Raw genomic sequence first — 14,304 nt, forward strand, 5'->3', positions numbered from 1 at the left:
AATAATGCATGCTAAATGTAAATGACTCACATAAGCTGGAATATCTGAAATAATGAAATCATGAATAATAAATCAGTCATACTTTATAAATCTAATGAGTCATAACATTTAGTTCTAGAAGTTGAACTTGTACTCTCTCTTCAAATCATGTTATCTAAGTGTAGAAAAGACTCACCCTTAAATCTAAAATCTAAAAGCTGAAAACTGTAATTAGATATCTTTCTGTAAAGCGTTGTTAGAATAAATTGGTGAGCCTTTACACTTATTTTTCTTAAAAGCTTTTCTAATATTTTGTCTTAGGAATTAAGAACTTTGGGAGGTACTTCTAAATAACATAAACCATATGAGCTATCATGGAGTCCAATGTCTTAGCCATATTGGGGAGAGCTGTTCTATCCTTGCCATCGGAATAGAACCTTAAATTAAGTGATCATTGACTTAGCCCACTAATGGGCGCTTAAAACATACAGTGGCTCGTAGTTCTAGGGCATGAGACCTTGGATTCATAACCAAATCGGTGCTAAATACTACTCCCATACTTATTGCTTAGAACTTATGGGAAATCCACCTTAAAATAGCACAAAGGCTTATAATGAAAACCAATTATGCTTCTCTTTCTTTTAATTTCAAACTATATGAACAATGTGGATTCCTTATCTTAGCTTAGGATCAAAAGATCAAAGCTTTACTAGAAATCTGTGAATAAACTGATCATAGGATGCTTAAAGCATCATCTTTCTAAAAACATCAACATATAAACTTGGGTTTAGTAACCCATACATCAAACTCAGGTCAAAACATTTTAATATTCATGCTTAATCATGAAAACAATGATAATTCATCTCAAAATCTATAAATTTCTACAATGGGCATGAAAGTATGAAAATAGACATGCAATTCAACTTCTAAAACATTGGAAATCTCATAATCTTGCAATTTGCAATAATGGGTATGAACCCTAATTTAAAATTCATGTATAAATAATTAAAATCACATAAATTTGTAATTAAAATCTAGTTTTGGATACAAGGATGAAAGGAGATTCTTGTTCATAAACCCCGCATACCTTGATTGATGATTAGACCAAGAAACTTGAATTATTGATTCCTATTTGAGTTCTTGAAGAGGAGTTTTTGATTATCTTTTCTTGAGAATCCTCAATTTAGAGCTTTCTTCGAGAAACAATGGAGGATTTCTTTAATTTCTTGGCAAGAAAGCTTTGAGCTCTAGGGTTTTCCTTTGAGAGAAAATTGATGAATATTGGGCATAATAGGTTTAGAATGAGTTTAATCTCATGTTATAAACGAATTTGGGGATTAGGAATTGACCAAAATACCCTATTTAAACTTTTGGACGAAACTAAAAACCAAATATTTTTTCGACTTGGGTGGCCACTGCGACGCACCACTATCGCGGTGGTTTACTGGAAATTGGACAATTGGGAACTAGGTAAGCAATGTGATGCGCCACTATCCGGGTGCCCTATTATTTTGCCATTTTGGCCACTGCATGATGTGCCCGTATCGCATTAGGCTACTGGATTTCAATAATTGGGAATTTGGACCTCTCTATAATGCGCCAATATCACGAAGGTCCACTAGAATTGAAAATTATGAAATTGTCCTTCACTGCAATGCGGTGGTTGCTCAGGTAGGACACTGTCAACTTAAAAATATTATAACTCCTCAATGGAGTATATGATTTGGGCAAATTTGGTATCAATGGAAATCTTATTCAATTTCCCACACAATAGAAAGTTGAAATCTGGAAAATTCCATATGCATAAAATGGTATTCATTTTTGAAGAAAATATTTAACATTCTAGGAGCAAAATTAAGTTAGGAAAAGTACGGGGTATTGCAATTAGGATCCCACCTATATTATTGCTACTTACTCCAAATGAGGAGTAGTGACTAAGAAAAGATAAAGACAATAGTAATTTGTAGTTTACTTGTTGATCCACGCTTTTAGGTTTTATCTACGCAAGATGGATAGATTTCATCTAATAACTAGAGACTCAAAAGGTAATAGTTAACTGGGATCAAGATAGGGGTTAGTAAGGTGACATTCTGAGACTCAAAAGGTAAAGAGTAGATCCTTCTACTCATCCAAAAGACTGTAGAAAGTACATCACTTATTGATACTGCATGCACGGTATCGGGTTGGTTCAACAAAGCATGATAAGCCTATGGAGTTGAGAAAGCAGGGGGAACACAACCCTAGTGTTCACTTACAACTGATTACAACCGAAGTTGATATTCGCTTCTAGTTTGGTATTGATATTCAAATTACCCCATTTACTTTTCAAGTTCCGCCCATTGATTACAATAGTTGAGAGCCATGATTCCACTATTCCCTTGGAATTCAACCTCAACCTTTATTGGGTTACTATATTTGGCAGTGACCATATTATCTTCTGAAATGAGTAGTAGCTTGGACGTCACTATTATCACAGAAACTACCTACATCTCTTTGGGCTGCCTTATCGACTGACATACATTAAAAGTGACCTATTTATTATTGAGCCAAAATTTTATTTGCCCTATCTCCATGTCAACCAATGTCGTACCCGTAGCTAGGAATGGTCTTACCAATATAATTGGAACATCAAAATTCACATCATAGTCGAGAATAAAAAAAGTGGTTGGGAATATGAAAGATGCCACCTTCACCAACATATCACCTAAAATACCAACTAGCTTCTTCACGGTTTGATCGGCCATCAATAATCTCATAGATGTTGGCTTGGGTGCTCCCAACCTTAAGTTTTTGTACACAACCAATGGCAAAATATTTTTTCTATGTCCAAAGTCACATAATGCTCATGCAAAGTTGAAGGACCTAATAGTACATGCAAAAGTAAGAGCTTTAGAATCCTCCTTCTTCTCTACTGAAAAACAGAAAGTAATAGCACTATAATAGTGCATATTATCAGCTGGATCAAAACTCACCACTTCTCTTCTTAGTCACCAAATATTTCATGAACTTTGCATAGCCAAGCATCTATTTCAATGTTCCAAAAATAAAGATATTAACAGACAATTCTTTCAACATCGACATAAATTTCTAATATTTTCCTTCTTTCCTTTTTCCTCCAATCTTAGAGGAAAAGGTGGGGGTGGTCTTGGAATGGTTCTCAATACAGGATCGACTTCTTTCCCCTTTCTTTTATCATTCTTAACTTGTTTATCTACACCCATCGATTTTTTTGATGACTAACCATTGGCCACCAACTTCTCATATTTCTCTTTAGGTGCATCATCAATATCAACCATATCATTCCTTGCCTAATCAAGCATAGGCATAGGGGCATCAATAGTAGCCTTACCACTTCAAGTGGTGATATCTAAAAAGTGATTGTCATTCTTTAGATTATGGACGGTGTTGCTCAGAAGAGTACCCAGTTAATGTTGATTTAAAGTAAACAACATCTGACCAAACTACTGCTCTAGTTGTTTAATCACAGTAGCATGCGATTTTAATTTCTAGTTAGATCCCAAAATATCTACCTTAATCTCCTTAAGGAAACTATCTTGATTCTCTGAACCCTTAGAAAGCAATGCTTTCATCCTTGAATCATCATCACGGTTTTGCAATGGAATATAAGAACCACTTTTCTCCTTATAATCATCCTTCTATTGTCATTCAATACCGTTCTTTGCTCTGACCCCTATACCTATCCCCATAATAGTTCTGACCTTGATTCCCTTGCCTCGAGTTCCAAGGGTCTTGATTGGAACCTTTACCCTTGGCTAAAAAACTTTCCATCTCTCTATCTAGGTACTTTGCTTCCTCTTCAATATAAGACTCATAAAACCTAGAAAATTTACCTTGTGCACCCACAACATTTTCCTTTTCTAATTTCATAGTTGCAAATTGCTTGGTCAGTGACCCAATATCCATTCTCAGTTGTGAAACCTCTTAAGCCACTATATCAGCTAGGGATCTCTACTCACTAGAAGCACCAATAGGCTTATCATGTCTCATTTTTCTTACAAAAAGCAAAATTCAACGTGACACTCTTTTTAGCATGGTTAGAGATTAAAGAGTTTTCACCTAACAGTTAAGGCGAGTTAGGGCACCATTCTAGGCTAACTAGGAACTGATTAATTAGTCTATATCACCATAAATTGGGTAAGGGTTCAAATTACCTCAGAAAGAAGGTGTAGGCACCTTTTGAGGTCCACAAATATGGATCCCTGTCAAATTTGTACATTATGTGGGAATCCTACGTAATAAGAAAAGGTCAATTATTTTTATTAAACTTTATAATAAGTGATGAAAAATAATAATAAACAAAACATATAACTTAATTATTTCTAATTATTATCCAAGTGATGAAATATAAAAAAAGATATCGATCAGATACGCAAGGAGACAGAAGTGACATAATTCATGTAGCAAAAAGTTTATTAAATAATAAACTTATAACTACCCCAAATAATTAAAAACAACAAATTAAAAGAAAGAGAGAAAATTCGATAGATTTGGACTGAAGTTAATTTATCATATTCAGATCAGCACCCAGCTTATAAATGGGTGACAATGCCATATGCCACATGGTTGGATTCTACTCGATTCAACTTTCATCATTTTCGAATATCTACCCATCCCTACCAAATTCGTTTATTAGACTTAAACAGGTTCTAAGAAAATGACAAGACTAGTGTTCCCTAAAGTGCTTACCCATACCAACTTAATGTCCAAGAGGCATTGGACTTCTACTTTAGATTTACAGTTTAGACAAAGAAAACTAGGCTTCCTAATTGGACTCAGTTTGCGTCAAATAATAAAAACTAATATTTAGCACATAATTGTCTCAAATAAATCCTTTTATTTGATTAAGATTGATTAAGTGATTAACTAGATAAATAGTTAAAAACTTTCATATAATTAAAACTTATGGGCATTGTATCTAAATGATAAATAATTATTAGAGAAAATACATCTTTTCCCCCCTAAACTTGTCTTCCAAACTCACTTTAGCACTTAAACTTAACTTCTGTTTATTTACCTCCCTTAATATCTTTAAAGTATATTATTTTCGCCACACAAAATTAAATACCACTTTCACAACGGAGAGTGTGTTACACTCGCCTACACATCAACTCCACGTCAATGCCACGCCGGAGCCATGTCATTGCCACGTAAGAAGTTTAATTTTTCTAAAAAAAAATTAATCCCCCATACTTTATTTTTAGATATGTTTTAAAAAAATAAAAATTATACATTTACTATTTATACATATATATATATATATATATATATATATATAAAATAAAAAACCACCCCCCACCCCCATTTTCTTTCTTCTTCACAACCCCCTACCCAGCCCGCCCATCCCGCCCCTTACCCTGTAATGCAGCCTCCTTTCCCCTTTCTATCTTTTTCAAACCACCCCACCTCTCCCCTCTCCTTCATTTTCTATCTTTTTCAAACTTAAACATATTACCAATAGCCATTAAGCAAACCCAACAAAATCAATTCAAAACATAATTAAAAGTCCCTTTTGATTCTAACATAAACCCAACAAAACAAATAGCTCAAAATATAACATACAACAAAAACATGAAAAACAAAATCAAGATTGAATTTTTAAAACATAATTACAAGCCCTTTATGATTCCTTCATCAAACCACCAATTCAAGAAACAACAATGCAATAGCATCACTACATTCCAATTCAAAACTCCTCATTCCAAAATATTCCGACAAAACTCACCGAAAAATGATTAAAATAAACCTAAAAAAATACATACATACTATTAACACCACCACCACCATTAACACCACCACCATCATTAATACCGCCGCTAATAACTTTTCTTCAATTTTAATTTATGTCAAATTTTTAAATTCATGAAGATAACTTTTAATTTTAGAAATTCAATTTCATTCTTTTCTAGTGATCTAAGTCAAGGGGTTTAGGGGGGTGAAGGATTTGGTAATTTAAGAAGAAGAAATTAGGGGTTTGGAGGGGAGGGGGTGGGGCTGGTGGTGGTGGTGGTGGTAGAGAAATTGATGGTTGAAGGAGAAGGGGTTGGTGGTGACGGGTTTGGAGAGTAAAAATTATGGTGGGGTGGAGATAGAAGAAGAAGATGGGAAATGAAGGTGGAGGGGTATGAAGAAGATAAAGAAATGGGGGTGGGGGTATGAAGAAGGTGATTTTATATATATATATTAAAAAGTGGGTCCATATCAGTTTTTAAATTTAAAAACACGCTTTTTTTTCTTTTTTTCTTTTTTAAAAATTTCATGTCAGCTTTAGGGTGAAAATAATATACTTTAAAGATGTTAAGAAGGGTAAATAAAAAAAAGTTAAGTTTAAGTGTTAAAGTATTCAGAAGTTAAGTTTAAGTGATAAAGTATTCAGAAGTAAGTGCTAAAGTATTCAGAAGTTAAGTTTAAGTGTTAAGTTTAAGTCAGCTAAAGTATTCCGGGGGAAGATATTTTTTCTCTAATTATTAACATAAAAAAGGATTAAACTAACAAAAGTGCAGAAAAAATTACTAAAATATTCAGGAAACTGAATAAACATATGCAGCAATTTTATTAGAATGTACAAAAAATTAATTAAACTGTGCAGTAAATTATTAAGACAGTGTAGAAAATTACTTACACCGCACAGAAAACATTTAAACTATGCAGAAATTATTTTAAATAGTGCAAAAATTCAATAAACAGTGCAGAAATTATTTAAAACAGTGTAGAAATTATTTAAAATAGTGCAGAAAATTACTTTTTAAAGTGCAGAAAACTATTTTTAAAATATAATAATTTATTTCCAAGTGCAGAAAAATTAATAATAATGCGCAGGAAATTATTTAAAGATGCAAAAAGTGATTAAAATGAGCTATAAACTAAATTGGCATGCTTGAAATCAATTTTTATATGTTGAAGGTTAATTAGAAATCGTAAAGCATGATTTCTAGGCGACAAATCAATTTTATTACTAATACTAGATTATTTTTTGCCTAAGTAATTCACATAATATTTACCCCATAAATAGTCCCTCATAATTTTATTATTACATAGTAAAGGTTTGTACAGAGTCATGAACTTAAGCATGGAAATGGATAAAACATGCGAGAATACCATGATTACAAGACTAAAATTATAACTTAGGAATTTAACGTGAAGATTACAATATTTAAAACATGTAATGGCTCATTCCACTCGAAACACTTATAAACATAACATATAATTGAATTAACAAGAGATTGATGGAGTTATTTCAACTTAACCATGAAAACTCAAAATATAAAACCAAAAAAAGATTCTTGAATTCCATGGGTGAAAGGGGCCCATGGATGAACATCACACATACCTGAAGTAGAAGCCTTGAGGAAAATTTCTTGAAGTTGTTCTTGTTCTTGAGCGAACCCTAATTGCTTGGGGGAGAGGAAAAAACCACCCATTTGATTTAGTTTTGATGAATTGATGATTTATGTTATGAATTGGGGATTTCAGCCCTATTATACCACCCCTTGTGAGGCCAAAACGACATGGGTTTATCTTTTAAGAGAGTGGAGAAAAACATAAAAGCCCCTAGAAAACTGTGCAGAAAATTACGTTCCCAGTCGATACAAGTCGACCTTATGACTCGTACTTTAGGGTACGACTGGACTGCTGACTCATAAGCATGGCAGATTCCAAAGAACATGTACTGGTCTAGATACGAGTTATACTTACAACTCGTAAGATGCTTATACAATTTGGTAAAGTCACTCGTTGGATGAACAAAAAACTTAGGAAACCAACACTGTTATTGATCGACTTCTCTCTATATGAGTCGTACCTTTGTATAAAACTAGATGCCCCTCTTTCGTATCCTGGACAAAACCTCACGGGGTCAACACTGATGTCCTTACAACTATATCTATACGACTTGTATCGCTCTTGACGACTCATAGGGGTCAGGTCATACTTGTAACAGATTGTTCCCCATGCTACACTGATTTGGGTACGAGTCCAGTTTACGACTTGTATACTGACTTACAACTCGTAGACTGAGCCGTATGTAGTCCAGAGACTAGAAAAGATACGAGTTATTACACAAAAGTTTGGTATTCTTAACATCAAGGAGTTGTTTGGTGTGAGTATAAGGTATAATAATTTTGAAATAAAATATAAATTTTTTTATTCCATGATTGATTAAAGGTATTAGTTAGTGTCGGAATTATTTATTCCACCATTTATACCATAGTGATATGATAAGTCATCTCATATATTATCGGATAAATAATTCCAAAAATATTTTGGAACAACTTATTTCCAACCGAACGCCCCTAAGTTTATATGCTACTTTTAAAGTCACTTCAAACACCCTATAAATTTTTTTTCTTATAAAAAAACCTAAGCCATTACTTTAATAGCCCAGCGGCTAAGCCAGTTTCAGCTAAAAGTGATGAAAAAATGAAAATATTTTCTTTTTATAGTTTAATACATAGAAGAGAACTTCATTAATAACGAATTAGTGATACAATGTATGCATTGTTGAAGACATGATACATTTATTTCAATAATTCTAATAAATGATGATTTATATTTGGGGAAACATAATACTTATATGTTTAAAAATAAATTTTTAGAGAGATAAATTGAAAGAAAAATATATAAACATCAGTTTACAACAATCATTCAATACAATTCATTTAATCTCTTTGAGTCTTCTGAGTCTATTATTCTCATTTATAAATATGATAAGAAGTGTGAAAAGTGTGATGAGACAGAGGGGGGCATACGTCTATCCCTCCACATGAAATTGTCCTTTCGCTCGCTTTCCATAAAGCCAACCCCCACCCACTTTGCCTGCCCCGTGTCAGTATTTGGTGGAGTTGTATGTGGTGTGTCGTGTTTCGTGTTGTAATGTGTAGTTCCCAAAGTTCTATAACACCACTGAATGAATTTTTATTTTAATGCACTCTCTATACCTTTCCGTTCTTTCTCTCTCTCTATTTATATCTTTTGTATGTCTTCAATATCTTGCTTTCTCTTTCTCCCCCCCCCCCCCCCTCTTGTATACCCTAAATTGATCTACTCCTCCTTTTCCCCTTTTCTTGATTTGTTGTTGTTAATTCAGTTATCTATATATAAAGATTAGATTTTTATCTCTTCTCTATGAGTTTTGATCCATAGGTAAGATAGGTATGTCCTAATCTTTATCTGGGTTTCTCTCATTTTTCAAGAAAAATAATTGGAGTTGGTACCTTTTTTGTGTTTTGTTTTAATTTTAATTTGAGCTTATTCTTGTGTGCTTTACTATTTATTTTGATTTGTGTGTTGCTTAATTGTTGGGAATGTTGTGTTTAAAAGCTAATTTTGCTGCAAAGTTTTGATATTTGGTGACTTTGAATTGAAATGGTTGAAGGGTATGGTTTTGCAAAGTTTGATCATTGATGGTTTAGTTCAGCTATTTTCCTTATTTGGTTAAGTTTTAAGTTAGGTTTTAACATTCCTTAACTGCGTTTGGGCTATTTTATTTATCTGGTTGAATGTTATCTTCAATTTTAAGGATTCTTTAATTGCTATTGTGGAGTTTTCTTTATCTGGCTGAATGTTAACTTGATTTTAACTACTCTTTAATTGCAATTGTGTTGTTTTCCTTATATGGTTAAGTCATAACTCGGGTTAATATAATTCTACCATTGCTTTAACAAATTGCATATCGACATTTCATCTTATCCTTCACTAATCGTTGTCTGTAATCTGCAGATATTTATTACAACTGTCTTCTTCTCTTCATTTAACAAGATGTCAATGATGCCTCATCAGATTCAGGTATGATTGTTATCACAGAATAGAGTGGAGTTTCTAATACATTCAATATGGGGATTCTTAGTAGCTTAATTAATTGGTTGGCTACTAAACTTTCACCTAGTTGGTGCGACTTAGATTGACTCCCCACCTTGTACTCCAATCTGCCATTTCGTCTTCCCCTATCCTATTTTTTTCTCTTTTAAAAATACATTCAAATATTTGAATAAAAGATGAGTTATCTCCAAACCCAACTCCCCCTACATCTTCTATTTCCTACTTTATATATATATATTCCTCATCCTCCTCTCCCTAAATTATTAACCATGAAAGTAACAATAATGCAGGAATACTATGGGCAGAAGGGTATGTGGATGTATCTATGCATCCGCTTTAAAAAGTACTTCTCTTCAAGCCAAGCTATAGCAGGCCATACTAAGCGTCACTTCAAGGATGGGTGGGTTAAAGGAACCCCCCAAAGCAGAAAGTTTGTGAAACTTTCTGATTATCAACAACAACTAGGTTTTGCTACTACCTCATGTATTTCCAATCAGCAGGTTGTTTCTGCAGGAACATCTGAAATGACTCAACAAATGCTCATCAATTTCAAAAAGGAGGTGTGCAGATTTCTGGAAGCCTGGCAGCTCAACCTTCATGTCAAGCTGGTTCGTGATCTGATGGTACTAGCTAGGATCAGGGATCGTCTTATTGGAAAGAAGCAAGAAACCATTTGGCGCGTTCTTGCTAGTATAGTTGATAAGTACGGGTAGATTCAAATAGTGCATTAAAAAGGTCAATTTGTGCAATTGCCATCAACAGAATCTACATGGTCCTTGAGCACATCTCTGTTTGGGGTCCTTGCCCAATTGTCATTGTTTAATTTTATTTGTTTTTTCGCTTTTCACTTTAGAGTAATTGATAAAAATATTATCATGTGATTAGGAGGTCATGGATTCAATTTTTGGAAATAGTGTCCAATAGAAATGTAAGGTAAAACTGTGTACAGTAGACCCTTGTGGTCGCGTTTTCCCCAAACTCTGCACATAGAGAAAACTTTAATGCATCTTGTCTTTTTTTTTTATATTTACATTGAAATCTTATTAAATTCAGATTCCTATATTGCAGTGTAACGCCCTCCAAGTCGTTTTGTGAATTTATCTTAGTTTGACCCTCCTAGTAGGTTTAGACATGATGAATGACATTTAGGGATGGATACACGGACTTTGAGGGGTTCAAGAGCGATTTGAATCGTTGGTTGAATTTTTGTGTTTTAAGGGAATTAGTTTGAACACAGCTACTATAGGTAATGATGACCTCGGTTTGATAATTTAGTGTTCGCATTAGGCTCATAACGTGTTTTTTAGTCAAGTTACATATTAGGTTTGTTTTCATGGAATTCCGATAAATTTTGAGGGCCTATTTGAAGTTTTGTGTTATTTTAAATAAATAATTAAATTGGTGGGTAATTAGACTAAATCTACAAATTCATAAATCACCCTATATCACATGACTTGCATACAAGCTAATTAAATCTGATAGACTTAACACCCATAGATCACAATATCAATAAAAAAAACATAAGAGAATTCATCAGAGAATTTGATTTGTGCGGCGTCCAGATCTCGACGACCATTGAGAGTTGCAGGTGAGTGCTCTAATGTTCACTGGTCCATTTAATGATAACATTTATACGTAGTTTATCATAATTGCTATAGCCTACTGTATTATGGTTATTTGGTACTTGTATGACTTAGGGGACAAGAATCATAGATTCATTATAATGTAATGATGAATCATTAAGTAATCATTGGGTAATGATGTGAGGGCGAAATTGGGATTAGAAGCAGTAGTACGAAAAAACCTTTTTCCATTCTTATACTTTAACAACTAGGGTAAGTTAGTGGACAAAATAGAACACTAATTATAAATGAATGGTGGATAATAATTGGTCTTTACTGTTGTAAAGATGTGAAGGTGGAACAAGTTAATGGTACTAAATTTGATATATTAGGATTTGGCGTGAGGGTGATCGAATAAGCTCGTGACCATTTATATTGCCACCTTTCTGGTGCTTTTAGAAGAAGCTAGGAATTAAAATTGTATTTATAAGTTTCGACATCTACAATGATTAGAAATAATTGCTTATAATTGTTTGAACATTAGAATAATAATAAGGTAATGCTTTGTTGGGGGGTTTGGGCCATGGATGACAAAAGAGTTTTAAAATGAGGTGTAGGTGACACAAGTCTTAATTATTAGTTGGAGGTGACAATTACTTTATTATCAATTCAGAAAGTTGAGAAAATTTGAAAACAACCTGCAAGTTTTTAAATTTACACTTTGATCCCAACGTTTACAAAAAATAACGAGAAATGGAGGAAAAAAGGTGTCTTTCTCTCTCCTTCATATTCATTGTTGTTTTCTCTCTCTTAGCGATTTTTGTTGTTTATTGTTTCTGCTACTTTATTCATCATCTTATGCTTCCTTATCATTATCTTCTACTTCATCATCATCTTCATCTTCTTCTTGTCGACCACTTGTTGTTGTTGTTGTTGTTGTTACAATGCTACTGCTGCGACCTGACCAATTTCTTAGGTCGAATTTTATTTACTACATCACTTTCCACTTTGGCATTACTTCATAGGTGACTTTGGTAAGTAAAATTATGATTTTTATTCGTATTTGTTATCTGGGTACACTTCTATTTTTTCAATAATAGATAGAACCCCGATCATGAATTCAGCATAAGTGCCCACAATTTAAACAGATCAATCATCTGTTGCATCAGATGAGTAATTTGTTCCATCAGAAGATTTATCTGTTGCATCAGACTGTTTATCTATTGCATCAAAATATTTATCTATTGCATCAGACGTTATCTGTTGCATTAGACGTATTATCTGTTGTATCAGGATATTTATCTATTGCACCAGACTAATTATCTGTTGCAGCGAATGATTAATCTATTTGGAACAACACAAATTAGCCCCTGCCACAAACCCAACAGATAACCAATATGTTTCAACTCTTGCTATTGCTACTGGATTCAAAATTATTCCTTACGTCCAATTACCTGCCCCAAATTTTCTAATTTGATTTCTTATTTTACATGTCTTTTTCATTAATCAAGAAAAGATTAAAAAAAATTCATATTTTACCCTTTGCATTAATCACTTTTTCTTCAAATTAAAATGGAAACATCATTTAATAGGGGGAATATATGCTGACCGACGTTAAAATCTTTCTTTTCTTATGAAATTTTGATTGAATAGCAAACAATGGTCATTTCAAACATGTCTATTATCCCACGAACTGATCAATGGGTTATGGTAAACTAGACATGTTATTAATTATTTTTCTTAATCAATATGGTATCTCAATTTGAGACGGATAATTTGAGACTGAGGGAGTACGATTTGTAATACCCCGCATGTTTCTAAGCTAGGAAGTGAATAAGTTTTCCTACGTATGAAAGTTCCTATCCTGTGAGTAGCATTTTAGTGCATGACTTACAATGAGTATCCTACGATAAGATAGCTTATGATGCATTAAACATGTTCATATGAGTCACTTAAAGTAATACAAGCTAAGAGTTTTTGAATCCATCAAGTTTTGGTGTTCGATTTCGTAAGGGTCATATTTGAATGAGTATAACTCAATTTTAATGTGGTATTTCTGCATATTTAGATCCACCAAATTGTAGATAATCGAATTAGCTTTCCAACGATATCAATTTCGCCTTAATCCAATACTCGACCAAAAAGTTATGCCCATTTTCATGAGAGATAGTAAGGGTATGCGATTGGTTAGGCGCCGCCCAACCAAACTTAGGCGATTGGTTAGGCACCGCCTAAGTCAGTTTCAAGTGCCAAAAACACTCCGTTTTGAGTTATTTTGAGGGTAATTAAGTCTTTTAACACTCCTTACAAGTCCCAAAACTTAACCCTACGAAATATATAGCTTCTAAACACATTACAACCCTATTAACATCTCAAAGTTCATTATCCAAGAGCACCATAGGAGAAAAACAACTACGGTTGCACAATCAAGCTTGAAGATCAAATTTTAAGAAAATTCCTCCGTCAATCATCAAGAACCTCCCTTCCATGTATGCGTAGTGTTCATCCATGGATTCCTTTTGTCCGTGGAATTCAAGAATCAATCTTTAAAATAAAAAAGCTTGGTTGGTTGTGGTGATATGATCATACCCATGTTGATGCTTGTTTGTTTTGCTATATAATAGTATCGTGACTGTATATCTCATGAAAGTTATGTTGTTAGTTGAAAAACATGATCTTTAGATAGATCAATAAAATGCAAGTATAAAATCCACCTATGCCTTAAAGAATGCATGCAAGGTGTTCGATAAAATGCCTAATAGGTTAGAACTTCATATTTACATGATTTCATGATATCTAAATAACAAGTTCATTTTAGTCATGCACTCCAATATGAATTTCCATGCAAATTATGTGTTGTTATTGTTGTGGTATAAAGCATGTATGATAATGGAGATATAAATTATGTACATAAAATATATCCATGCTT

At 33.3% G+C, this 14,304-nt stretch overlaps 1 protein-coding gene across 3 annotated transcripts; it reads left to right on the forward strand.

Moving 5' to 3' along the window:
- Positions 1 to 8,903: 8,903 nt before the first annotated feature.
- On the forward strand, positions 8,904 to 10,819 carry LOC107855743. 3 transcript variants are annotated; one of them, XM_016700751.2, is made up of 3 exons: positions 8,904 to 8,969; positions 9,715 to 9,780; positions 10,104 to 10,819. In XM_016700751.2, the coding sequence occupies exons 1-3, from the start codon at positions 8,919 to 8,921 to the stop codon at positions 10,524 to 10,526; spliced, it is 540 nt and encodes a 179-aa protein (XP_016556237.2). In that variant the 5' UTR covers positions 8,904 to 8,918; the 3' UTR covers positions 10,527 to 10,819. The 3 variants fall into 3 exon arrangements, with proteins under 3 accessions (XP_016556237.2, XP_047254485.1, XP_047254484.1); XM_047398529.1 differs by having other exon boundaries at positions 8,923 to 9,138; XM_047398528.1 differs by having other exon boundaries at positions 8,926 to 9,147.
- Positions 10,820 to 14,304: the final 3,485 nt, after the last annotated feature.

Source organism: Capsicum annuum, chromosome 10, assembly GCF_002878395.1.
Source record: "Capsicum annuum cultivar UCD-10X-F1 chromosome 10, UCD10Xv1.1, whole genome shotgun sequence".
Taxonomy (NCBI): Eukaryota; Viridiplantae; Streptophyta; class Magnoliopsida; order Solanales; family Solanaceae; genus Capsicum; species Capsicum annuum.

Coding starts and splice junctions, on each gene's coding strand:
- LOC107855743 (XM_016700751.2), top strand. CDS start 8,919: ATGCACTCTCTATACCTTTCCGTTCTTTCTCTCTCTCTATTTATATCT. Junction 8,970..9,714: donor TCTCTCTATTTATATCTTTT/GTATGTCTTCAA, acceptor TGTAATCTGCAG/ATATTTATTACAACTGTCTT. Junction 9,781..10,103: donor TGATGCCTCATCAGATTCAG/GTATGATTGTTA, acceptor ACAATAATGCAG/GAATACTATGGGCAGAAGGG.